This window comes from Enhydra lutris, unplaced genomic scaffold (genome assembly GCF_002288905.1).
Source record: "Enhydra lutris kenyoni isolate GAN:26980312 unplaced genomic scaffold, ASM228890v2 scaffoldscaffold19, whole genome shotgun sequence".
NCBI classification, from domain to species: Eukaryota; Metazoa; Chordata; class Mammalia; order Carnivora; family Mustelidae; genus Enhydra; species Enhydra lutris.
In genome coordinates, this window is record NW_019154103.1 from 35,584,244 (window position 1) to 35,610,200 (window position 25,957).

General features: G+C 42.8%; 1 protein-coding gene across 3 annotated transcripts in view; it reads right to left on the reverse strand.

The window, feature by feature from the left end:
• Positions 1-25,957, reverse strand: part of LOC111148323 (GRAM domain containing 2B) — a 121,370-nt gene that overhangs the window by 10,643 nt on the left and 84,770 nt on the right. For all 3 annotated transcript variants that reach the window (XM_022504825.1, XM_022504823.1, XM_022504826.1), the window contains exons 2-9: positions 16,920-17,039; positions 13,871-13,982; positions 11,001-11,067; positions 9,970-10,073; positions 5,284-5,379; positions 2,880-2,951; positions 2,700-2,780; positions 186-297 (exon numbers count right to left, since the gene is read on the reverse strand). In XM_022504825.1, coding sequence (XP_022360533.1) covers positions 186-297; positions 2,700-2,780; positions 2,880-2,951; positions 5,284-5,379; positions 9,970-10,073; positions 11,001-11,067; positions 13,871-13,982; positions 16,920-17,039 — 764 coding nt within the window. The remainder of the gene's footprint in view (positions 1-185; positions 298-2,699; positions 2,781-2,879; positions 2,952-5,283; positions 5,380-9,969; positions 10,074-11,000; positions 11,068-13,870; positions 13,983-16,919; positions 17,040-25,957) is intronic.

Below are 25,957 nucleotides of genomic sequence, written 5' to 3' on the forward strand. Positions count from 1 at the left end.
AATTATTTTCCCTGAAACTTTCAAACGACCCTTTCTCCAGAGTCTCTTATCAAATTTTAATTGTTAATTAGTCCCTTCCTGATTGACAAGGTGGTTTTTGTTGGTTTTGTTTTGTTTTATAGGGGTGAGATGAGGATATCTGGTGGAGCCTTATACTTTAGGTAACATACAGAAATTTCTCAGACCTCGAGAGTTCTCAGATTCAGGAGTCTGAGAACCAGAGCTGCTGTATCCTTCCATGTCTTGCCTTCTTTGTCGAACCACTCCATCCAGATCTGAGAATTCATCGTTGAAATCCTGAAGGGAAACAAGGAAGCGTACAGAGTCCAATTCCCCTCAGTAAACAGACAGGCCTCTGTAATCCCCACACTTGGGCCTCACCTATAAAATACTGAAAAAGAAGGGAGGATTACCATACCCCTGGGATTTCCCCAACAGATCAGAGTACTGGTGATCAAAACAGATTTTTCTGGGCTGTTAAAATCCTGTCAACAGTGGCCAACTTGTTTGAAACAACAAATGTTTAGAAAAAGCACTGCTGATGATTGAAAAGCTTCCAGGGTCAAACTGGAAAAGTCTCATTAGCATTCTGTCATGAGAAAAAGTGATCGACGCAGACATATAGGAGAAAAGAAATAGAAGTACAGTTTTCTAAACCCATGTTCTCAATGCAAAGGTATTCTTTAAATCATAGTATAAAAAAAGGAATTTTAATGGAAGGAAAAATGCCTTTAACAAATTAGACACTGAAAGCAAAGTTAGCTCCCTTCCACCAACCAAATTAAAAGAGAGGCTGTGCTATCACTATTGAATGATAGAAGGAGGATAGAGGCGTGAGCAGTAGGGAAAAAGCAGGGATGTTTAACTTTTATCCCACTTGTTTCCCCCAAGTGCTTAAGTACTGAAGGGACCACAGGGGTCATTAAAATGTACCCTTCCCCACTCCCAGGAGGTGCAAGTAAGCTGAGATTTTCACAGCTGAGTTAGCTGCCAAACAGCAAATGACCAGCCTTCAGCTTACACTGGCTATCTTTGGATCGTTTCAATAATTTATTTCAATTTCATTTCAGTTCATTTCAATTTCATGCAAAAATATATAGGAGAGAGAAAGTTGAAGAATTCCAGTCTCTTCGATTTAATAATTATTGACTGAAAGCCTATCATGTATCAGGCAGTACGCAAAACTCCTCAGACCGATGACTGCACTTAATCTTCACAGCCACACCATGAAGCTGGCATTTGGCTGGATGAAGAAACTGAGTCACAGCAGTTAAAAGCGCTTCTCTGATGGCATAACTCAGCTGGGCAAAACCCAGATTTGAAACCAAGTTTGTTGGATTCCAAATTATATGTCTTGGTTTTTGTTTTTTGTGTTTTTTTTTTCTTAACAACTTCCCACTACTTTTTTTCCCTAAGGTGTTTTTTTTTTTTTGAGATAAAATTCATGTAATAACAAAAATCATCATTTAAAGCATACAATTTAGTGGTTTTTAGAATAATCAGAATGTTATGCTGCCATCACCACTGTCTTATTTCAGAACGTTTCCACCACCTGCAAAGTGAATCCCTTTACCTAGTAGCAGTCACTTCTAATTTCTCCCTTGCCCTGTCCCTTGGCAACCACTCCTCTACTTTCCCTGTCAGGTTGTCTGTTTGGGACATTTTGTATAAATGGAATCCTACCGTATGTGGCCTTTTGAGTCTGGCTTCTCTTGCCTAGCGTCATGTGTTCAAGGTTCTTTCATGTTGTATGTGTCAGTACTCCTTCCTTTATATGGCCAAATAATATTCTACTGTATGGACATACGACATTTTATTCATCCATTCAGCAGATGATGGACATTAGAATTTTTTTTTTTTTTTTTTTTTTTTGGCTATTATGGACAGTTCAGCTGTGAACTTTTTTTTTGTTTTTTAAAAGATTTTATCCATTCACCTGAGAGATAGCGAAAGAGAGAGAGAGAGAGCGAGAGAAGCAGACTCCCCGCTGTGCAAGGAGCCTGATGGGGGACTCAGTCCCAGTACAACATGGTCACAAACTGAGCTGAAGGCAGACACTTAATTAACTAGTCACCCAGGCATGCCAGCTGTGAACATTCTTGGACGACTTTTTATGTGTATATGTTTTCAATCCCTGTACTATTTAATAGCTCTTAGAAGATTTGTAGATATGAAAGCCATGGGCTCATACTATTGCACTCAAGGTATTCCGGTATTTAACAGGAATCAATTTGGGAATAAGGACTTGAATAAATACGGCTAGGACTCTTGGGCTGACATCACAGCATTGTAGGTACAAATGGGGTAACTACTTTCCACTGGAGATTTACTATTCAGTCAACAAACTCTAAAGGGGGAAAAAAATCTTTCACTTGGTGACTACAGAGTTCTTTTACAATTGCAAAACACTGACAAGCAAAGACAGCAAGATTTTACAAACATCTCCACTGACCACTTGCTCACCCAGACAGCCCACTATCCTGTTTCTTTTGTAGGACAGCTCTTTAGTTACCTGAAAAAAGTTTATGGCCTCCTATGGCCCCCTTTTCTTCAGCACAGAAATGCCCTTGCCTTCAGATTTGACCTCAGATTTTAAGGTCCTACGCTACTTCCATCGCCTGATCCTGGTGTAAGGAGAAGTGTCATTGTGGGACACATTCCCTTTCTGTGGCTTTTAGATTGTTACGTAGACAACTCACCAGAGGCAGAGATGAAGGGCGGTCTGCCCGGAAACTGTTTTCAAGAGAAGATGGGTTGGGACTGTTCCCGACGCTCGTATTCTGAAATTAATGAAACAAAATGAAAAACCAGATCAACTAGGAAACCAGCAGAAATAGAAAAGAGAGACAGCAGCTGGGGCTCAGGGATGTTGTACTCACGTCTAAGTGTCCACACACAGATTTCAGTAGCTTGTAAGTAGAATCTCTGGAGAGGAAGGAGACAAATATGTACTGGAAAACAAAACAGCCATTATTAACAGATACTGCGTGGAAACACGTGAGAGTTCAGAGTGCAAAAAATTTATATAATTCTTTTCCTTTTCAAAGGAAAGACTCATTCACCCACACATTTTTTTTTTTTTAAATTCCATTTCCGTAATAAACCAAGCCTCTTTCCCCACAAGGGCAACAAAACCCTCAAACCCCATTTAAGTAATAGCAATGTGAAGGCGCTAAGGCACTGAAACAGATGCCCCAAACAAGCACACACAGGCTTAAAAAAAAAAAAAAAGTCATAATATTAAAAAAAGGCCAATGATACTTGCTAGATCTTCTTTAAAGCTTGTTCTCCAGCCACCCCTCCCCCCCTTTCTTTTAAGGTATTTAACATTTCCCAAGGGTCCTCTTTCTCTGTTCTGACCTAGATTTCCACTAAGAATTTCCCAGAGGCTCTTAGAGGCTCCATTCTTTTTTAAGCCACTTCCAGATTCTCCCTTGTACAAATATGGAGATTTTTCTAGTGGATGCATGTATACGTAAGTGATGGGCAAAAAGTGAAATCAGACTAGAGAAGGAATTTGGAGACACATGACATAAGGAAAAATGAATTTACCATGAACATGTTAAGTGGGGGTGCCTGGGTGGCTCAGTGGGGTAAGCCTCTGCCTTTAGCTCAGGTCATGATCTCAGTGTCTTGGCATCGAGCCCTGCATTGGGCTCTCTGCTCAGTGGGAAGCCTGCTTCCCCCCTCTCTCTGTCTGCCTCTCTGCCTACTTGTGACTTCTCTCTCTCTCAAATAAATAAAATCTTTAAAAAAACATGTTAAGTGGTAAAGTGTTACATATGTTAAGAAAATATTAAAACTCATTCTTTCTCTGTTTGAGCCACAGAATCTTTTCAGAACCCCCTTCCAGAAATTTGTAATTATCCCTTTTACTCATGGAGGAGAGCCCTTGATAGGTTTTCCCAGAAAGTATGTATTCCAGAGTAGTTAACACTGTGGGTTCTGCCTTTAGACCCAGTTGCTAGGTCTGGCGCTGCTACTTAGAAGTGGGTAACAGTAGGCAAACTGCTCAACCACTGTTGGCTTCAGTTTTTCTTTTGTTTTTTTTTGAAGATTTTATTTACTTAGGCAGAGTATGTGAAGTGGGGAGGGGCAGAGAGAATCTCAAGCCGACTCCGCCTGCCTGCAGAGCCCATAGCAGGGTTGGATCCCATGATCTTGAGATTAGGACCTGAGCTGAAATGAAGAGTCGGACCCTCAAGTGACCCTTGGCTTCAGTTTTCTTTTAAAATTTTATTTATTTATTTATTTATTTGACAGAATAAGAGAACAGGAGAGCACAAGCAGTGGAAGGCAACAGAGGGAGAGGGAGAAGCAGGCCCCCTGCCAAGCCCAACACGGGGCTCGATCCCAGGACCCTGGGATCATGACCTGAGCCAAAGGCAGACGCTTAAGAAAACTGAGGCCAGGGCGCCTGGGTGGCTCAGTTGGCTAACAACACTTACCCCTTCTGGGTGGCAGTGTGGAATCAATGTGAAAATAGAAGGAAAGTATTTAGTGTATGCCTGGCGAGAAGTACTTAATGCCTGTTAGCCATTCGTATTATAAACTTTTTTTTTTTTTCCAAAATATTAACCTATTTTCTACTCTCATCAGAATAGCCTCTTTTATCTTTTCCTCCACCCTCCTTCCCTCTCCAGGTTATCCAGTAAGGTTGGAAATGGAATGCAGCTTTTATACTTTCATAGAAATACTACTATTTTAGTATAAATACTAAAAATCTTAAAAAAAATAATTTCAAGTGAGAAATGAATAACCGAACCATTCCACTCCCTCTTTCTGGCTCAAGTGAAATAAACACCACTATCAATGCAAGTATCCGGTCACACATGTGTGGCGCAGCTCAACGGTCAAGAGAAATACAGAATTTCTATATAGAACTTGATGCAACCTGGAAGCAAAGAGGTGCTAGAAACTGGTTCCAAAGCTGACCCCCACATGGCAAGCACCGGGTTCATATATCGGGGATGGCTCTGGTGAGGAACCGAGTAAGGTTCTGGGTCCCAGAGACTCTTCGGTCTCATCCCCTCAACAAAGCAGTGGGGGTGGTTTTAAATATTAAAGAAACTCAATATATCAGTTTAGCCTCTTCCGAGAGATACTAGAGAAAGGGGAGTTGGGAAAGAATCTTCCGTTTCTGACCTTGGTCAAGCAAGTAGAATTAAGTCAGCAGGAAACGCAAAATTGTCAACAATTATATTAGAATAAAGCACCTTGTGAGGGGAAACAATATACAAACAGGACAAAGCGAAGGCGCCCTCGTCTCCGAGGCCTACTCACCCGGTCTGTGACTGTTGCTATAATTAAGGCATTTGGCACGAGGAGGGCAGTTTTGGTTTTCTTTATGAGGGTGACTGAGAACGCCGGAATAGAGATCTGAAACAGAATCAGTTCGCACTGGTTGAGCCTTCATTGAACACGACTTCAGATCTTCATGTGGAAGGAAGAAAAAATTTTTTTTTAAAGTTTAACGAAGAAGGGGCGCCTGGGTGGCTCAGTGGGTTAAAGCCTCTGCCTTCGGCTCGGGTCATGATCCCGGGGTTCTGGGATAGAGCTCCACATCGGGCTCTCTGCTCAGCAGGGAGCCTGCTTCCCTTCCTCTCTCTTTGCCTGCCTCTCTGCCTACCTGTGATCTCTGTCAGATAAATAAATAAAATCTTAAAAAAAAAAAAAAAGTTTAATGAAGAAATCCAAAACCACCAGGGAGCTCTCCAGCCTCCAGGAAAAAAAATCCAAGTCTCCTCCAAGTTCTGCTTCCAAAGCCAGAGGGTAAATCTGCCTCATTAATTCTACTGTTTTCAAGAGAAGGGCTGGGTGAGAAACCTTGATCTTGAGACAAGGCAATGAATGCAAAATGCACAGTCATCTTAAAGGTAGGCCCTGGCTCTACAGAAACAGAGTGCTTGTGGCCATCCCCCTAGGGCTAATCTCCACACACCACCCTCTCATCTATCCTTATACATATGCAGGTATGGAAAACCTTGACTGACGCTGTTATAGTGGAATCACTACTAGACAGAAAGTCCCGGACCTGAATTCTCAGTTGTTACTTCCGTGAAAGCGAATAAAGGAAACCTTATTTAAAATGCAATTTGGAGGCCCAAAAGGGGAGCTCTCCTGTACCACCTCTGGTCCTCAGTTGCAGATCCTAACAGGAAGAAGCCCACTTGACTACCCACCCCAGCCAGAGGAAGGAAGGATTTCTCCTTGCCCAGCAAAAAGCTCAGCCAATGAGAAGGCATGAACGCTCAATTCTCTTCAATGAGCTTCTGTCCAAAGCAACCCCTCCCAACTTCCTCCTTTGCTCTATAATTTAATATTTCTTTCCTTTGATCTTGACTTCCCTATGGTTTGCCAGAGCTTTGCATGGCTCAAAGTGTGATTTCTCTCCCGTTCCTGAATAAACCCATTTTGCTGATAAAACCACTGGCTGTTTTTACTTTTTCCAGTCCATACTATCTACGTGACCTACTCGACCTTACAAACCACACTTTCTAAGTCTCAGGTTTCTGGTTTGTAAAATGGAGATAATCTTCCTGCTTCCCAGGATTTTCTGTAGATTCAGTGAGATAATATATGGAAAATGCCTAGCACTCATTAAGAAAGTAATGTATTGTGCTCACTTTGGCAGGACATATACTAAAATTGGAATGATACAGAGGAGATTAGCAGGGCCCCTATGCAAAGATCAGTGCAAATTCATGAAATGTTCCACATTAAATTAAAAAAAAAAAAGTCATTCATTTCCTCATTCGTCTTATAAGAAGAGGATGAGTGAAATAAAAGAACTTGAACTTCTCTGGTTTGAACAATAGAGAATTAGAACAGATGAGAATGTCATTTTAATTAGGACAGTCCTATAAAGTACATGCTCTAAGAGACTAGGACATGTGTTTACAGAGGTAGGTGACTTGTCCAAGGTCATAAATGGGTTACGAGAGAATTTGAATCAATCCAATCCAAAATGTGGGTTCTTTTTCATCCAGTGTATTACAAGCATGTACCAGATAACACGAAGAATAGATGTTGCAATATTTTTATGTTATATCCCCCCAAGCCAGTTTGGTTTCAAAGAGAAATGGGCCATATCACTTTAATCCTGATAAAGAGTCATACGCATCCACGGTAAAATGAACTGACTCCCTCCACAGATACTTATTCAAGTGTACATTATCTTGTAAAAATGCTTCACATATTCTAGAAGAGAGCAACAAGGTCAGTGGGGAAGAGGAGGGCCTTAGGTTAGTACTGTCAGTTTGAAGGAAGAAAACTGAGCTTTTAATTCTGAACACTGTCTTTCCTGTATTTAGGTTTATGAGACAGAGATGTTCTACTGCCCCTCCAAGTTCCAGATGGGAAGACTATGGAAGAATGAGGGGCTAATCTTAATGAGATATTTCCTAAAAACTATTTTGCTGAAGAACTCTACTGCCCAAAATTTTGAAGTGTAGGAGATAACTCATATGGTAAACATTAGGATAAATCTGGGGGAAAAAAAGTAAAGTCTGCCAAGATGGATGAGGATATAAAAATGAGTTTGATTTTGTTTCTGAGCAGCAGCACAAGCACACAGAGACTAGGGGCTACATATTTTTTTTTCATAATCTAAGGCATGGAACACTCTTAAGGAGTTTTCAATCAACTGCTTAATAAGTATAAAATGACAACCAGATCACATGTGAGAAATAAAGTATAAATCATTTTTCAGTTTGAGTCTAGATGGGATATGATACATGCATTTAATTTTACCAGTATCTGAAAATGCAGTCAGACTGACCAAAATGTCCTGATTTTAAGGCTGCACTTTGTTAATATTTTTCCAGGGTAGGGTGCTTAGAATTTCCCTCCCTAGAGTGAATTGTGTGAACTGCCTTTAGTTTATGTGGGATCATGTTGGACCCAGTTCTGTTGGCAGTATGGGAATTCTGCCACAGATCTGTGGCCCCAATCTCATTGCCACCATCCTGGGAAGGGAAGAAATGTACAGGTCACTACCACAGTTCTTAAGTTCCTACCTCCTGATGATTTTTAACCCCTTGTCTCTTAGATTAGCTATAGCACATGCAAAAGCAACCCCTGCTACTACCTTTTTAGAAAACCAGTGTGGGGGCGCCTGGGTGGCTCAGTGGGTTAAGCCGCTGCCTTCGGCTCAGGTCATGATCTCAGGATCCTGGAATCAAGCCCCACATCGGGCTCTCTGCTCAGCAGGGAGCCTGCCTCCTCCTCTCTCTGCCTGCCTCTCTGCCTGCTTGTGATCTCTGTCAGATAAATAAAAAATTAAAAAAAAAAATCTTAAAAAAAAAAAAAAAAAGAAAGAAAACCAGTGTGTTAGGCCACTCCTTTTCTCTTTTTGTGGTCTGGCCATTTCTCTTTTAGGTAGATACTGGATTTTAAAACCACTGTTAGGATCATATATTAGCTTCAAAGTACACTTACTGAGTTTAAGAATTCCCCCATCCCTTAACAAAGACTCATTCTTCCTTCACTAATATCTCCAGCCCTGCTGCTTTCATCAGAGGTGTTGGCTCTAAATTCCTGGGAATTATCTTATCACATTAAACTGTGGAGATTCCTGGGGCACCTGGGTGGCTCAGTGGGTTAAAGCCTCTACCTTCAGCTTGGGTCATGATCCCAGGGTCCTGGGATCGAGCCCCAAATCGGGCTCCGAATCGGGTTCTCTGCTCAGCAGGAAGCCTGCTTCCCTCCCTCTCGCTCTCTGCCTGCCTCTCTGCCTACTTGTGATCTCTGTAAAATAAATGAATAAAATCTTTAAAAAAAACACAAAACTGTGGAGATTCCTGCTACCCAATTCCTTCCCTACTCCATGAACAAGTTCTTACAACTGAGCAGTCTAGAAATCCGGTGGAAAACTGCTTAATACTGCTTTGTGTTATACTGATTCAGGTGATCATATTTATCAAAATGTTTGTCTAAACACAACTCTACAGAATTATAGAACAACATCAAAAATAACATGTCTGACCCACAGAACAATGTGCTAGTCGGCGGAACTAACAACAACAAAATCAAGAATTTTCCCTTGTATTTGTTACATAGTCATTATCCTAAAGATTGCCAGGGGCTTTAGGGAGAATATTTAAATAAAACATAACTACCACTCAAAAAGTTTTTAGTCAGCAACTTCATGAATATTAAAGCAGCTTGTTCATGCATCAGAAGGATTAAGAACTCATTCGGTCACACAAACCTAAGGAGTTTCTCAGACTCCTTGTTCTGGTGGCCTGTGGTGTGACATTGCAGGTCAAAAGGAAAGAATGTCAGTGGGATGGTATTATCTTTTTCCTTCTTATGACATAGTCCCAGGGTCCTCCCTTTGGAGGGAGTGGCTTGGGAAAACTGCCAATTCCTCTAGGCTATCCTCCTTAACAGCTCAGGTGTCTTGGGCCTGTGCTCCCCCAAATCTGTTTAATGAGAATGAGAACTTGTCAATCATTGTCTACTGGGGAATGTGGGTGTACAACTCTCTCAGACCAGGCCTTAAGTGTTCTAATTCCTGCTCATTTGGTGCTGGTGATGGTACAAAGTGAGCTCCTTTAAGCCTGTTTTTCTACATGTCTGATGTGACAGGCACAAGGTGTAAAAATCGGTATTTATTTAAAAAATGGTCTTGGGTTTAATATATGTCTTTGAAACAAATGATGGCACGCTCTCCAAATGGACAACTTTGAGAGTTCTCTAGTGACATCTGGGTAAGGATTGAGCGTATGATTGTGGGAGAGATCTATGTATATAAGGAAATAAACTGAGAGTGGTCTTTAGGAGAAAAGGGAAGTTAGTATCAGTTAGAGGTATTTAGAACCTGTAATATTTGGAACTATGATAAGGGAAATAAAGATATAAAGGTATAACAAGAATAAATATTTATCAACATTGCTACGCTTAAACAAACTGACTTTCACAACATATAATAAAGTGCATAGCTTTCTTTTAAAAAATTATACCAACCTTAGTGTCTTTTCCGAAGACCTTGGAATGAAAACAAATCCAGTTTTCTGATACAAAGAGCTTCCCCTGGTATAATATCTCTTTCTGTAGAGCACAGGTAAAACCTGGGAAAACAGAAACAGGTATAAGAGGGCTTGCAATTTCCAAATGAAACAAAAATTCCGTAAATATGTTGGTGACTCAGGATTGGCAGAGATAATATACTCATATTCAAAAGATCTTTCTCCTCTTTGTCAGCTGTCTTCCGTGGAGTAAAGCTATGGGCATGAGAGTTTGTTTTTTAATTCAAAGTCTGACATGCTTTGGTATGAAACTCAAAATGGCCAGGCAAGTCTATCACTACAAACGAGAGTTTGAGAATGGAGTTTCAAAATCCCTTTATTTAAGGAAGGCGTGTCACCTTGAGCTTGTGTTGGCATTCCTGCCCCTCCTACTCTGGGACGGTCACTAATGACTCCTTTGGAAATTGATGGTCTCAGTGTGGGAAGAGCATGTGACCCACATGATTGGGCCTCATGGCAGGAATCCAGCCTCCTGCTTAACATGGGTATAACTGAGAGGCCAGAATGGAACCTTGGTCCTAATGAACCTAAGAGGAGCAGAGGTCTTCACTGGCTTGCTGAGCAGGATGTCGGGGGTGATCCTTGCGCCCCACATAATCTAGGGTTGACATGCCTGTGCATTAGAATCTGTGCTTCCTTTCAGCCTTCTTCCAGTGTTCTCTGTTTCTCCAGTCTCGTTATCTTCACTCTCAGGACAACCCATGCACAGTGCATTTCAGCCATCAATACAGAGGTGAGGAAATCATTCTGTAATCCTCTTAGAGGGTTCCCTGTTATGAGGACAAATTCAGTTTCCTGGCCTACTTTCCTTCAAGTGCTTGGTGACAGCTGAATGAGGCTGGCACCACTGTCACATTGTGACTTTCAAAAACCTGTTCCCGTGGGTGCTTCAGCCCCCAGATGGAGGCCGCTTTCTACCCCCAAACCAATTAACGTCTCTTCAAATAAGTCAAACAGACCAGAACTTACTTTGCCTCAGTGGTTCCTCAGTTGGGACATCAAGGAACAACTTGTGGAAGTGCATATTGGCCTTGTACTACAATGAGAACACAACACAGGTATCACCACTCACATTTCTTGGTGAAACACTGTAAATTTTGACTTCAATTTAAATTACAAAACAAGGGATGCCTGGGTTGCTTGGTCCATTAGAGTCCAACTCCTGATTTCAGCTCAGGTTGTGATCTCAGGGTGCTGGGATCGAGCACCATGGTGGGCTCTGCACTCATCGGGGAGTCTGCTTGTGGATTCTCTCTCTCTCTGCCCCTCCCCCCCAGCTCATGCACCTGCACTCTCTCTCACATAAATCTTTAAAATAAATAAATACACCTTTAAAATAAATGAATAAATAAATAAATAACCTAACAAATTTCCCCTCCCTTGATACAGTCGCTTTAGGAATTCCTTCTCTCTGACCTCACAGTCTTCAACACAAGCCTTCAGAGTGGGCAGGGCACAAGGTTTCATTTTCCAACAAAATTAGTGACCTTCCGGTTGGACAGACATCTGTGACCATGCTGCAGCTGGTGGTCACCGTTCTGCCCAGGTGGCTCGACAAGGATGTCCCTAATAACAAATGGCATGAAACTCCAAGGGATCTCACCAGGGAAGGCAGCAGATCTCAGAGCCCTCCAGATACAAGGACTTTCAGAGTGGGGGGGCAGAGGTTGAAGGGTCAGATAAACCCGAGGTCAAGTCTTGGCTACACCTTTCCTTGGTGTGTGATTATGGCCGAGTGAGGGAGCCTTGCTGAGCCTCAAATTCTTCTGTGCCAGAGGACAAATACACTACTTGCCTCAAAGGGCTCCCATAAAGCTTAAATGGTACAATTCATCTGAAAGACCCACCACCTGGTATTGTCACTCTCACTACTTTTGTTGTGAGAGCATTTCCTTAGTCAATGTCAGGGGGAGAGAACTCTCGAGGGCGGTAAGAAGACATGTGTTTAGACAGCTGTGACAACAACAATGGACAGCCAGCAATTTCCATTTGGTAACCTGCCTTCAAAAATACCATTCCCAAAATAACCCGGGGAACTGGTGTCCCCATTCCATGGTTCTGGACAGTGTGCCTCAGGGAAACTGAATCACTGAACTGGCGCCACATGGCTAAGAGGTAGAACTGGTCCTCCTTCCAGGACCTCTGCCTGACAGGATGCTTTTGATAAAAAAAAAGTCTTGTGAGTCGAACAGAGAGATAGTACAAGCAGGCCCTTCATGTTTTATTACCCAAACTAGGAGTGGTCTCAGTAACAGGACTGGCCCTAATACTGCTCTAAGGAAGAGTTTAGAAAGGTCATGCAGATGAAAGATGGGCCCCACAAGTCAGCTATTCTACAAATACCTCATGTAAAGTAGGTCACCTCATGCTGCTTCCTAAAAGTACATTCTGCATCCAGGACATTACCTGGATTAAAGCTAGGTATTCCACAGGAGCTTTCCTGAGGTTTTTGTGTTTTTTTTTGTTTTTTTTTTTTAAATGGCTACAGTGAGAATCAGCTGCATGACTTGATTTTAAAAATAATCTGGGCCGGGGACGCCTGGGTGGCTGAGTCTGTTAAGCATCTGCCTTCGGCTCAGTCATGATCTCAGGGTCCTCAGATCAAGCCCCACATCAGGCTCCTTGCTCAGCAGGGAGCCTGCTTCTCCCTCTGCCTGCTGCTCCTGCTGCTGTGCTCTCTCTCGCTGACAAATAAATAAAAAATCTTAAAAAACAAAAGAACAAAAAACCCCCAAAAAATCTGGGCCCAAAAGGGAAAAAAAAAAATCCATGAAACAAAAAAACCTGAACATGGAGTCTTAAAAAATGTGAACATAATAAAAGGAAAAAAAAAAAATAGGTGGTGGGAATGATCTATATTAAAAACAACAGATAAATGGATAAATGCAATCATGCCCCCTGACTGGATTCTAGAGAGTGGGGGAGCAAAAAACATTTATAAAGGCCTCCAAAGGGGCGCCTGGGTGTCTCAATTCGTTAAGTGGCTGCCTTCAGCTCAGGTCATGATTCCAGGGTCCTGGGATCAAGCCCCGCATCAGGCTCCCTGCTCAGGGGGGAGCCTGCTTCTCCCTCTCCCTTTGCCTGCCACTCTGCCTGCTTGTGCTCTCTCTAGCTGTCAAATAAATAAAATCTTAAAAAAAAAAAAAAGGCATCTACTACTGGGACAATTATGGAAATCCAAAATGGATTTTATGTTAATACGATTTTGGTATATTTACTGTTTAGTTACATTTCTTGTGTGTGCCAATGGGGTTTTTTTTTGTTGTTGTTGTTCTTAGGAAACACATATTCAAGTATTTAGGGGTGAAGTGTCAATAACCACCTCAAACCATTGACTCCAGTAAGTATTCCCCACTCTAAGACACAGAACTGGGCTTTCACACCCATCTGGGGGTGTTTGAGAGCAGAACTGAACTACTCCTGGACAAGAAGCATGATCCCATTCATAGGTTCCCCACCCTCCCCCCGCCCAGCCCCGGTGCAGCTGGGGAGCCTTCCATTCATACAGGTGCTGTATCAGGCTCTAATTTTAATGCAAGGCTATCAAAGCTCTCCCGGTCTCAGTTAATTAGACCAGCATGTGACCAAATTGTTCCCTGCTCTCAGGGTGCTTGTCAGAGTTAGGGGGCATGGTGTGGAACCCACCACTGCCCAGGATATACTGAAAGGTCAGTGGGGAAATACGATCTTGATTAAAAATCAACCAAAGGAACGGCATTCTCTTCTTTCTTCCAGATTCCCTACCACCCCTGCCTATGGGAGTCCTGACCAGCAGGGAGATGCACACTTGGGTTTAGTGTCCCTGCTGTGACATGACGCACACTGCCTTCCCAAGTTACCTGGCTGGAAGACGAATACTTTTTCCTGTCCATCTTAGATTCATTTTTGCTTTCTGCTTTACAGTCGTTCTTGTCGCTTGTTAAAGAGGTACCGTCAAAACTGGATTTGGACCTGAGGAAAGAGAATCCAGGGAGCCTGTAAGATGAATTTTGTATGCTACTCATTGACTGTATTGTGATAAATCTTGATTATTATACAATCGCATGAGAAAACCTCACATTTGTTTTTCTCTTCTAGACCTTGGTGATCACTCATGATACTCTGAGAGCATTTACACAGTATAGTGTGTAGGAGACTGGGATGGTTTCACCAGGCCGCAATCTTAAACTGGAGAAATGTGAACTTGTAGAAGGGAGAAGTAACAGCTGAACTGTGAAGGTCATTATACCATCTCAAAAGTCTTTTAAGCAGTCAAAGAGGAGCAGTATAGGCAAATTATTAAACAAAACTACAGCTATAGTTCAAGCAAAGAATATTTTTGTTTCAGAGTTCCATTAATATTTAACATGTGTTAATTGAGGAGGGCATTGTATTAAAGCCAGGAGGCACACAAGGCATTCTTTTTCCTTAAGGAGCCCAAGAATTCATCAGACATCTTTTTTAAAAGGCAGTACAAGATTTAGCACCAAATAATACATACCAGGGGTGTTGGGGGCAGGTAGAGAGATACAAAATCCAACAGGAGATAAGAGAAGAGGAGCTCAATAGCACTATGTGGGTTTAATACACTGGGTCCCAGAGGATGAGCAGGAGGTGGGTATGAGGAAAAGAGAGACAAAACATCCCAGAGTGGGGAAAACAGATGTGAAACCAGGATAAAAATGAAAAATGTGTTTGAAAGTCAAGTCTTCCTTTGTTCTAGTGAGGGCAGAGGTGTTTCTGAGGTGACTGTGGTCCTGGCTCTCCGTTTGAGTACATATGCGAATTTGCACATGTCTTCAGGCCTACAGACACGCAGAATCATTTCAAAGTAGAATACATGTATGATTTTTAGAGGTCTACATAGGACCAACTTTTAGGATACAATTATGTGGGATTATTTTTGATTATTGGGAAATATAGCACATGAAATTCATGATTCCACAATATGATTCCTTACAAACAGGCTCAGTTAAAACTACTATTTGGTTCAAAGCAGATGTAAGAATCTTTTTCTTTTTTTTTTTCAAGGCAGATGTAAGAATCCTGAGTAATTCAGGAGGTTTGAGGGTACGACTCAGAGACAGAAATGACTGATGTCTGAGAGACCCAGCTATGAAAAAACAGGCTATCAGATGTTTTGGGTCCTTGCCAGCCCTAACAGTTTGGATCCAAGTTGCTCTAGCCACAGGTGAAGATTTGGACTTAGCTACTGACCACTGAAACCATTCACAGATACAAATTCCTTCTGAATTCTAGCAATTACTTTTCTCTTTGAAATTATGAGTAAAGACTGTACTCCAAAATAAAATTATTTTTTTTACAAATGTCAAATTACCTACTATTTATACTATCCACTAATCTGATTTAATCACCTCTACAGGTTCACATTAGTAAACGTCAATGGAATTGCCAAGGCAACGATAACGACCTCTTGAAGGACTCTGAGCAAATGCACCCAGGAGGGTAGCTGTATCCTTGATGAATTCAAGAGCCACCAGCAGAATGGACTTCTGCATAGCACAGCGCTCAGTGAAAGGGGGAGGAGGGCTGCTGATTTACATAGCATTGCTATCTCTGTGTCTTCTGAACTGTGGTACTCGCTTTTCTCACAGGTGACTATGAAGGGGACGGAAAACCCGGTGCAAATGAAAATGTCGGGCCTCTTACTCAAAAATTAGGAATTTCCAGACAGTGAGAGCAGAGCAGTAAAGCACGTGGGGGGCTCTCTGTGACTACACAGGCGACTCACCCACACTGTTTAATAAGCCGCTCTCACGATGAGTGTGTGCTTCTCATCCGAAGCCTGGGGGAGGCGGGGTCAAAGCAACTTTTTCCAAGCACCCACTGGAGCCAGCCAGTAATGGTAAAAGATTCAAGAAATGACATACTTTGTGCCTTTGCCCAGAGGCTCGAGTGGTGAGTGAGGTGAGATGCTCAGACAGGAAACAGCTATAGGTGTGAGATGTGTCAAGCCAGCCATGCAGAACTGAAGACGAGAGAACGAGGAAGCCAGAAAAGAAAAATCTCAGGCACAGCAAGGAGACTTACGCTTGGTCTTGAATGAAGTAAGGATTTGGAGAGAAGAAATGGGCTGGGAAGCCAGGAAGGAAAGGGAAAGGCAGGAGTTACTTCATTACCCTTCACAGAGGCCACAAGACCCTGAAGGAGCAGTTCTGACAGGTGCAGTCTCAGGGAGGAGAAAGGAGAGCAGTTTCCCTGCACCACCCGGCACAGATCCCTCGCCACACTTCCCGAAACTGACCATGGGTACACCCATTCTCTTTTCAGGGCAAGAAAAGCAAGCTGAAGTTCCTACTTCTTCCTTCCGTGTGAAAGCAAACACATAACTGGAGTCTGAGAGTGCGCCAGGGACCATGGCTCCTCTCAGAACGGCCTGTTCCCCTGCCCCATCCGGCTTCCAGCTCCGGCCCCCAGGAAGCAGGTGGCCCCCTGAGCCATGCACACCCCGGCCAGGGATCCCAGGCAGGTGGCTGCCAGGACAGCGAGACAGCAGGTGAGCACACGCACAGGCAGAGAGGCCCAAGCTGGGCGGGCCTCGAGGGCTCCTTGGCCAGCCTTTCCAGGTGCTTCTGAGGTCTATGCCAGACAGGGGGCTATGCTGGCTTTATCGGGTAGCAAGATCTGTCCTTGAAGAATGGGGCAGGTGTTCTGCAGTAGACTGGGGCAAGAAGGAGGAAAGATGCCGCCCAAAAGAAATGAGACAGGAGGGCAAGCACCGGTGCCAGGATATCAAAGACAGACACCCTGCTTGTTTCTCAGGGGTTTATTCGCCTACACGAGATCCTGATTCTCAGCCACCACCACCAAACTAGAAACACGGGCTCCTCCCAGCAGCCCCTCCTACCCAGAGGCCCCAGAGAACCAAGTGTCACCATGAGGACTCACCGCAAGGAAAGGATTCTCTTCTGGTCTGGGGACTCGGCCTCAATGGATGGGCTTGGGGACTGGACTGTTGGCGACTTGCAGATCTTCTTTTTCTCCTCCACACCATTCTCAGCCTCTGAGCTGGAGAAGAGAGAAGCACGCTTGATCTTATACATCCGGAGAAGGGGGTGGAAGGAAAACCGATGAAAACACCTTGCTTTCGGGAGGAGGGAATAATGTTCAATCCCCATAGCAGGCCGAAGTCAACTTGGATGGCAGTGCCCTTTCCAGATGTCCATTCTGCTGCCTCTCGGCTGATCCCTCAAGGGCATGAGCTCCAGGTCATGCCTGCTGCAACAGGTAAACGTCCGATTTTGTGGGAACTGGGTGGCTCCCAGGTGTGCGCCCGTGGGCCCCACACTGCTCAGCTCCACCAGGCTAGCTGTGTGCTGGGGCAACAGATCACCCAGAGGCTGGGAGGGCCTGTGTACACACGTGCTCAGCACACACGCTCACGCATGGCCTTCTGCCAGGTGTGAGCCTTTCTGCTGCCAGCCCCCACCCCTTTGTTTGCATTTCTCTTGTGTCATTTACCACCCACTGTGGTAGTTATATATAGGTCCCACTTTGGGTTGTTGATATTTTAACCAAGCACTTCTCTGAGCCATTTACGGTCTCTAATCTACGCAGCCACCTGGGCTGGGTAGGAATTATGACACCCCCTCTTAACAGATCTGGAATCTGAGGCCCTCAGATATCATCCACCTTGCCCAAGTTCACACAACCAGTATCTGTCTGAGTTGGGATTCAAGCCAAGATCTGTCCATCGAGGATGCCTCAGGGTACACACCCATCCTCATATCCTCTTCTCTCTTTCCCCTGCCATCCACCCACCCCCTGCCCCAACCACCTGTCCCTCCATCGAGCCCCCTCATAGCTCTTCAGTGGGAGAGCTCCAGGGTGGGGTAAGGATCTTAGTGATTTTTATACTGACCACACGGTTTAGGTGAGTGCTGGTATCTAATCATGATCAACAGGTTTTTAGACAACGAGGGCTGACTTTGGTGACAGAAGGATTAGAGGGGAAAGCAAGTGAGGAGGGTTTGCACCCTGTACCACTAACAAACGAGGGTAACCAGTGCGGTGGACATGGGAGCTGAGCTCCCTCAATCTTAGGGACCAGGGACACTAATTTCAGTTTGGGAAAGAAACAGGAGGGCGAGGAATGCGGGAAGAGAGAATACATGGTGTTTTACATGGACCAGACCTCCTTCTGTACCAGTCTGCAAAGCACAGAATTCACAAGACACATTTCTGAGAAGGTGAGAGCTCTAGGGTGGCTGAACATGAAAGGAAACATATTAAGATAGCATTGCGATGACCGTTTGGCTACTCTGAATCCTCATTTCCCACCATTTGGTGCCTTTACCTGCACATGACCTCACAGGCAGGAAATGTGAGTGGTTAGCTGAAGCTCTGTGGTTGCTTGCTTACCACTTCTCACAGTATGTGACAGTTCCAGCCCATTCCAGTAAGACTGCAGTAGTGTCAAAATCAAGACCAAGTGTATCTGACAAGGTAGCCAGTTAACCATCCCTACAGATGGTGGGTGTTCTTCCACTGGGAGTTAGCATTCCACTTCTGAGTATATCAACATTCCCCAACCTTCCATGTCTTCCATTCTCAAAGTGCTCAATAGTTCTTAAGTATGTTCAAAGAGCTTAGTCCGTAACTGAACTGCATGATGTGACAAAAGGCACATGGAAGTCTTTGACATATTAATAGGAAGACACTGCTTTGGTTTGAAATAGAGGTTTTATTTAATTTTACCATCAAGCTGAATTCACAGACTCTGAATTTTAGAAGGTTAAGGGGCTTTAGAAGATACTTCCACCCACCCTAACCCTCCCCAAGACACACACATTATCCCCATTCTTCAAAAGCATCAGATGGGGGACACCTGGGTGGCTCAGTTGGTTCAGTGACTGCCTTCCTCTCAGGTCATGATCCTGGAGTCCCAAGATCGAGTCCCATGTGGGGCTGCCTACTCAGTGGGAGTCTACTTCTCCCTCTGACCCTCCCCTCTCTCATGATCTCACTCTCTCATTCTCGCTCTCTTAAATAAAATCTTAAAAAAAAAAAAAAAAAAAAGCATGAGACGGTAATCCACTTGTGAGGCCCTCCTTAAGTAGGGAGAATAAGCGTGTGTAGACCCTTCATAATCCATTTGACATTTACTTATGTGTTTCCTGAATTTTGTGCACGAGTCTGAGGTGCTGCTATGCTGTACAGCACCTCTGCATACTGAGAAAGGACCCTCCCCCAGGAACCACTCACCAAAAGCTACCCATCTGTTTGGAGGAAGCCCTATTGCTATGTGGCCTGGCAGAGCTAAGGTACCCCTAGCTTGGGGCAAATGTCTTATTTAGCCAACTCCTAGACTAAATTCCTTATGCACAGGGAACATCTGAGTTTTTCCATGGCTCTCAGCTCAGCATTTGGCTCCTAGTGGTCATTTATACATGTTGACTGATGTGGGATTCATTCTGCAGTGTCTCACACAGAAATTCATGTAGGGGCCCATTCAGTTTTAGAGTTTTGTCGACTTAAAGATGGCACAGGGGCACCTGGGTGACTCAGTTGTTAAGTATCTGCCTTTGGCTCAGGTCAAGATCCCAGGGTCCTGGGATCAAGCCCCCGTCCCTACTGTCAGGCTCCCTGCTCAACGGGGAGTCGCTTCTCCCTCTGCCCCTCTCTCCACCCCCCATGCCCCATTCATGCTCTCTCTCTCAAATAAATAAATAAAATCTTAAAAAAAAAAAAAAAAAGATGCTACAGAAAATCAAGTAGGTGAATTCCTAACACAGGAGAGCTCACTCCCACAAGCACCCCTCCCCCTTGAGGTCTTGTGGCAGAGGACTGAAACCATAATAGAATCCAAACAGCAAAGACTGGCCGAGCATGGGAGGGCAATGGGATGATTCCACAAGGCCCCTCTGTCACTTTAAAATTACTGTCAATAAAGCTGAACTCACTGACAACGGAGATGAAATAACAGGTCTTGTTTAAATCATGAAAAAGAAGAAACCAGGTATTTTTCTGTCTTTTTTTCTAACCAAGAAGATAAGGCCTTTCAGGGACATTGGCTACAAGAGTCAACTAAAAAACAAGACAAAACCAAACGAAACCAAAAGAAAGTCTTCTTTTTTCCTTTCTCTCTCTTTTTGATACATAAACAATTTACTAATAGATAAAGCCTCAAGATTTAAATTTCCTCTTGGACACACCCATGGTGCGGCCTCAGCAGCCTATGATCTTAAGTGTTGGCCTCGGACACGAAGTCCCCAAAAGTGTTGCAGCCCTGTGTGAGCCCGAGTCTTTTTCCGTTGCTGCAGGTCTTCCCAGAGTTTGCTGTACAGACCATGAGCCAGGACCTGGCTGTATTTTTTTCCATGCTTAATATCCTTTAGTGTGTTCAAGAACCAGTCTGGAAGCTTATACTGGTATGGATTCTGCATAATGGCAATCACACGTTCCATCTCATCCTCCGTCAGCTCTCCTGCCTTCCTGGTGAGGTCGCTATCTGCTTTCCACAATACCACGTGAGCCTGTCTTCGCCCCACACCCTTCACTGCAGTGATGGCAAAGGCTCTTTTCTGCCCAGCCATCAAAACTGGTTTTGAGTTCTCACAAAATATGCTGAACTTCTCAGGGATCACTAGAATGTGGCCCTAGTGGTGACACTAATGGCAGATAATCCATCCTTCCTCTTTCCACAAATGTTTACTGGAAGGGTCCCTGCTAGGACAGCAGGATGCTGAGCTGGGCAGGTGACACAGAGATAAGTGACTGACAGTTTTACTGTATCCTCAGAAGAACCAGATGCTGGAAATGCACGATCAACCTTCACTCGGCCTTAACGAGTTATTTCTTCTCCCATCTCCAACCCAATGTAAGTATCACTTGTGGGCCCTGAAAGCTTTTCAGTGGAATTCCAGAGCACTGAGACAGTCCTGCTTATCCCAACCAAGCCTGACGTTACCCTTTGGGGGAATGCATTTTTATTACCAGCTAGGAGGTACTGGTTTCAATAAGACACTGCCCCACACTGTTACACAATCTATAAATAAAAAAAAAAACAGGCTGGACAATCCCTATTGAGAGGACAATATGAGTCAATTCCCAGACCTCATTAAGCTGATGATGAGATGACTCAGATTTCACAATTTTTCAGAATTGGAATTCTTATATTCCTCCTGGGAAGAGTGTCTCTGAGTTGAAGGGTAAACTCAGCATTCCTTTCTCCCATCCCATTAATTTCCCCATCACTTTGTCCCTCATGCTGAGAATGAGCCATCATCCCAAGTAAGTCAAGGTAAGTACCTATTGGGCAGAATGGTGATTAAGGTGCATTCCAGGTGAGTAAGTGGCATCTCAGGTAAATGAAAACAAATGCCTTCTATGGTTCAGTCCAGGCAGATGTGTTCCTTTCTAATCACAGTGGTGAATCCCTGGAGTTGAATCTACCTTCAAGTTAAATCAGTCTAAGCTAAAGCATAAGAAATGTCGTCAACTCCCTTATAGTAGCATGGGTGAGGGTAGTTTTAAATCCATTGTCTCTTAAAAAAAAAAAAATCCCTGATCACTGTATGCTGAAACCACAGTTTTGACCAACAAGGTTTGGAAGTGACTTGAAGATAGGCTATGTTTCACCAGAGGATCTCAAGGGGATAAAATTCTGGAAAGGGGATCATAGTGATTAAGGCCAGGTCTGTCATAATACAGTGCTGTGCTGAAACCCTATATTGGAAATGAGGGTACACCTGGTGCCAAGACCTAGGGCACCAAACCCTTGTTATTCTATTTTTTATTTTTTAAAATTTATTTTATTTCTTTAAAGATTTATTTATTTGAGGGGGTGGTGGTGGGGGAAAGGGAGACAGAGAATCTCAAGCAGACTCTCCACTGCTTACAGATCCCAACATGGGGCTTGATCTCACAACCCAGGGATCATGACCTGAGCCAAAATCACAGATCAAACAATCACCTGAGCCACTCAGGTGTCCCACCAAATCCGTGTTTTTGGTGTGTTGTTTGCTTAGTGGTTTCAAGGCTGGCTGGCAGGCAAGGGCAGTACTACGTGGAACCCAAGAGATGGACTACAATGTTAGAGGAGGGATCTATGGGAGGCTTGGCAGCAGCCATGGGACAAATCAGGAGACATCATGGTAACGGTAAGAAGGGTGCAGAATGGGGCACAAAGGTATAGGAGGTGGTGATGGACACCAGAGCCTCTCTAAGACCCCTCAGCCTCTCCAACTGCAAAGTAAATGCAAAATCTCCCAAACTAGATTTTCATAAGCCAGAAAGAAGTCTTTCATCTACAATTTTGATACAGTAGATCTTTGTCTAGAAACTTTAAATTTTATGTATCTACATATTCATTTCTGTGTAAGTACCAGAAGCAAAAGTACACAATACAAAAGTTACAAATGGAACTCTGAAAACTATAAACCACTGATGAAAGAAATCAAAGATGATACAAACAAATGGAAAGACAGCCTGTGCTCATTGACTGAAAGAATATTGTTACAATGTCCACAGTAGTAGGACAAAGCAATCTACAAGGTGCAATCCCTAACAAAATACCAACAGCGTTTTTCACAAAACTAGAACAAGTAATCCTAAAATTTGTATGAAATCACAAAAGACCCTAAATACCCAAAGAAACCTTGACAAAGAAGAATAAAGCTGGAGGTATCATAATCCCAGATTTCAAGATAAACTACGACACTGTAGTCATCAAGACAGTATGGTAATGGCCCAAAAGAGACACATAGATCAATGGAACAGAATAGAAAGCCCAGAAATAAACCCACACTTATATGGTCAATTAATCTATGAAAAAGGAAGCAAGAATGTACAATGAGGAAAAGACAATCTCTTCAGTAAATGGTGCTGGAAAAACTGGATGGCTACATGCGAGAAAAGGAAACGGGACCACTTTCTGACACCATACACAAAAATAAACTCAAAATGGATTAAAGACTTAAATGTGAGACCTGAAACCATGACTTGTAGAAGAAAACATAGTGAATAATCTCTTTGACATTGACCTTAGCAACATTCTTCTAGATAGGCATCCTTAGGCAAAGGAAATAAAATGAAAACAAACTTGGGACCACACCAAAATAAAACGCCTTTACACAACGTAGGAAACCATGAACCTACTGAATGCAAGAAGTTACTTGCAAATGATATATCCAATAAGGGGTTAATAGCCAAAATATATCAAGAACTCCCATAACACCAAAAAACAAATAATCTGACTAGCATATGGGCAGAGGAGTGGAACAAACATTTTTCCAAAGAAGATATACAGATGGCCAACAGACACATGAAAAGATGTGACAAAGCATCAGCACTCATCAGGGAAATGCAAATTCAAACCACAATGAGATACCATCTCTTACCTTTCAGAATGGCTAAGACTCAAAAAGACAAGAAATAACAAGCGTTGGTGAAGATGTGGAGAAAAGGTAACCCTCATGCACTGTTGGTAGGAATGTAATTTGGGACAGCCACTGCAGAAAACAGTGTGGAGGTTCCTCAAAAAATTAAAAATAGAAATACCACATAACTCAGTAATTCCACTTCTGGGTATTTACACAAAGAAACAAAAAACATGAATCTAAAAAGATATATGCATCCCTAGGTTCATTGCAGCATTACTCACAATAGTCAAGCTATGGAAGCAGCCCAAGTATCTACTGATAAATTAAAGAAGAAAGAAGACGCAATACAGACACACAATGGAATATTACACAGCCATTAAAAAGAATGAGACTTTGCCATTTGTCACAACATGGGTGGGTCCAGAGGGTGTTATGTTAAGTGAATTAAGCAGACAGAGAAAGACAAATACCTTATGATTTCACTTGTATTTGGAATCTAAAGAACAATACAAATGAATAAATACAAACAAAAAGTAGAAAGAGACCCATAAATACACAGAACAAACTGATAGCTCCCAGAGAGTAGGGGTAGGAGGACGGGCACAATGGATGTAGAGGACTGGGAGATATAGGCTTTCAGTTATGGAATCAATAAGGCAGAGGGATGAAAGGTATAGCATAGGGAATATAGTTGATGGTGCTGTAATATTGTATGGTAATGATGCTTGTGGTGAGAGCAGCATAATGTATAGACCTGTAGAATTACTATGTTGTACCCTTGCAACTCATGGAACATTGTGTATCAACTCCACTTCAATTAAAAAGTTACAAATCACAAAACAAATCTCCCTACTATCCCTGTTTCATGGTGGTCCTGTTTGTCTCCCAAGAGGCATCCACTACTATTCCTAGTTTCTGTATGTCTTTCAGCAACAATCTGTGTACATACAAGTATATGTATTGTCTAAGCACAAATGATAGGATACTATCATACGGCTGGCTTTCCCCCCCTTTTTACTTACTATATACCTTGGTGCTTTGCCTATCAGTAGACACAGAGCTTCCTCTTTCTTTTTAATTATTGCACAGAGTTCCACTGAGATGGATAAATTATAACTTAACCAGTTCCTTATTGATGAACATTTAGGTGGATTTCAGTCTTACTACAAATACAAATAACACTGCAACAAATGTCCTTGTATGTTTCATTTCCTTCTATGGAAATGAAACACCTGTGTCAAAATGTACACAATTAAAAAAATAGTTATTGCCAAATTGCCTTCTGCAGAGGTTCTGTAACCCACACCCACAATACAAAGCAGTGTTAACACATTCTTAATAATAAAATGTTAAACAAAAAAGAATTTTTTCCCAAGTCCCTAGCAGAGTACCTACATATAACAATAACAAGCACATAAAATAACAAGAATAATTTGAATGAACACTAGTGTTAAATTTTTGATCTTTGCAAATGTGAGAGGTTAAAAAAAATCCATTACAGTTTCAATTTATCGTTCTCTATGAGTAAGGTTGAGAGTATTTTCACGTATTTTGAAATTTCCTGTTTTGTGATTTAACGTTTAAACACGTTGCCAATTTTTCTATTGGGCTGTTGACTGAAACATTCAAGAGCGATACTTCTTTTCACAACTATATCACTGATTCTTGCAATATTCTAGAACTGACTTTTTAAATAACTGATGTTAAACAATTAGAAGTTAAGTGGATATTAGGGTTGGGCCTAACATTAAAATAAAACGTCGATGACAAATTGACTTTTTGATAGGCTTACTGGCAGGTAGGGAGAAAAATGCCCAAAATGTAGTATTCTTTGGTTTCAGCAAAACCTTTCATGAAACCTCACAGGCTTCTAGTTCAAGAGGGAGGAATGGAGCACAAATGTTTGCCTCTCCTTTCTGAGGCCTGTTAAAATAAGTATAAAAGAAGTAATACTCCTGCTTATAATCCTGGAGGGAAACCATCAACAGAAGAGTAATTCCCAAATTTCTGGTATATGGAAAGTACAAAGTAAAGTACAGTATTAACTCATGCAGCCAAGTAAGGAAGCTGTAGTTAGGATATGGGCATTGGGGCGCCTGGTGGCTCAGTGGTTAAAGCCGCTGCCTTCGGCTCAGGTCATGATCTCAGGGTCCTAGGATCGAGTCCCGCATCAGGCTCTCCGCTCAGCGGGCAGCCTGCTTCCCCCTCTCTCTCTCTCTGCCTGCCTCTCTGCCTACTTCTGATCTCTCTCTCTGTCAAATAAATAAAATCTTAAAAAAAAAAAAAGAAAGAAGTTATAGAATATGGGCATCAGTGGAAGGTAAGAGAACAGTAATCTGGTCTGTCAAAGTCCAATGAGGGGGCTATAAGAGGAAGGCTAAGAAGTTGATGAATACATTAGATTAAATTAAAGTTGTGTGTAAGAGATCTTTGATGGCCTCCTCTTGACCCCGGCCCCCATCATCAGGCAGGAAGACCATTAGCCATGGAGGTCAAATATCAGAAGGGATGTCAGTGAAAAGACAGAGTGAACTTAGTTGTACAAAGCCAGGGTACCCTGTATGGAGGGTGGAACCTTACAGTAAACCCTTCTTATCCTCCCAT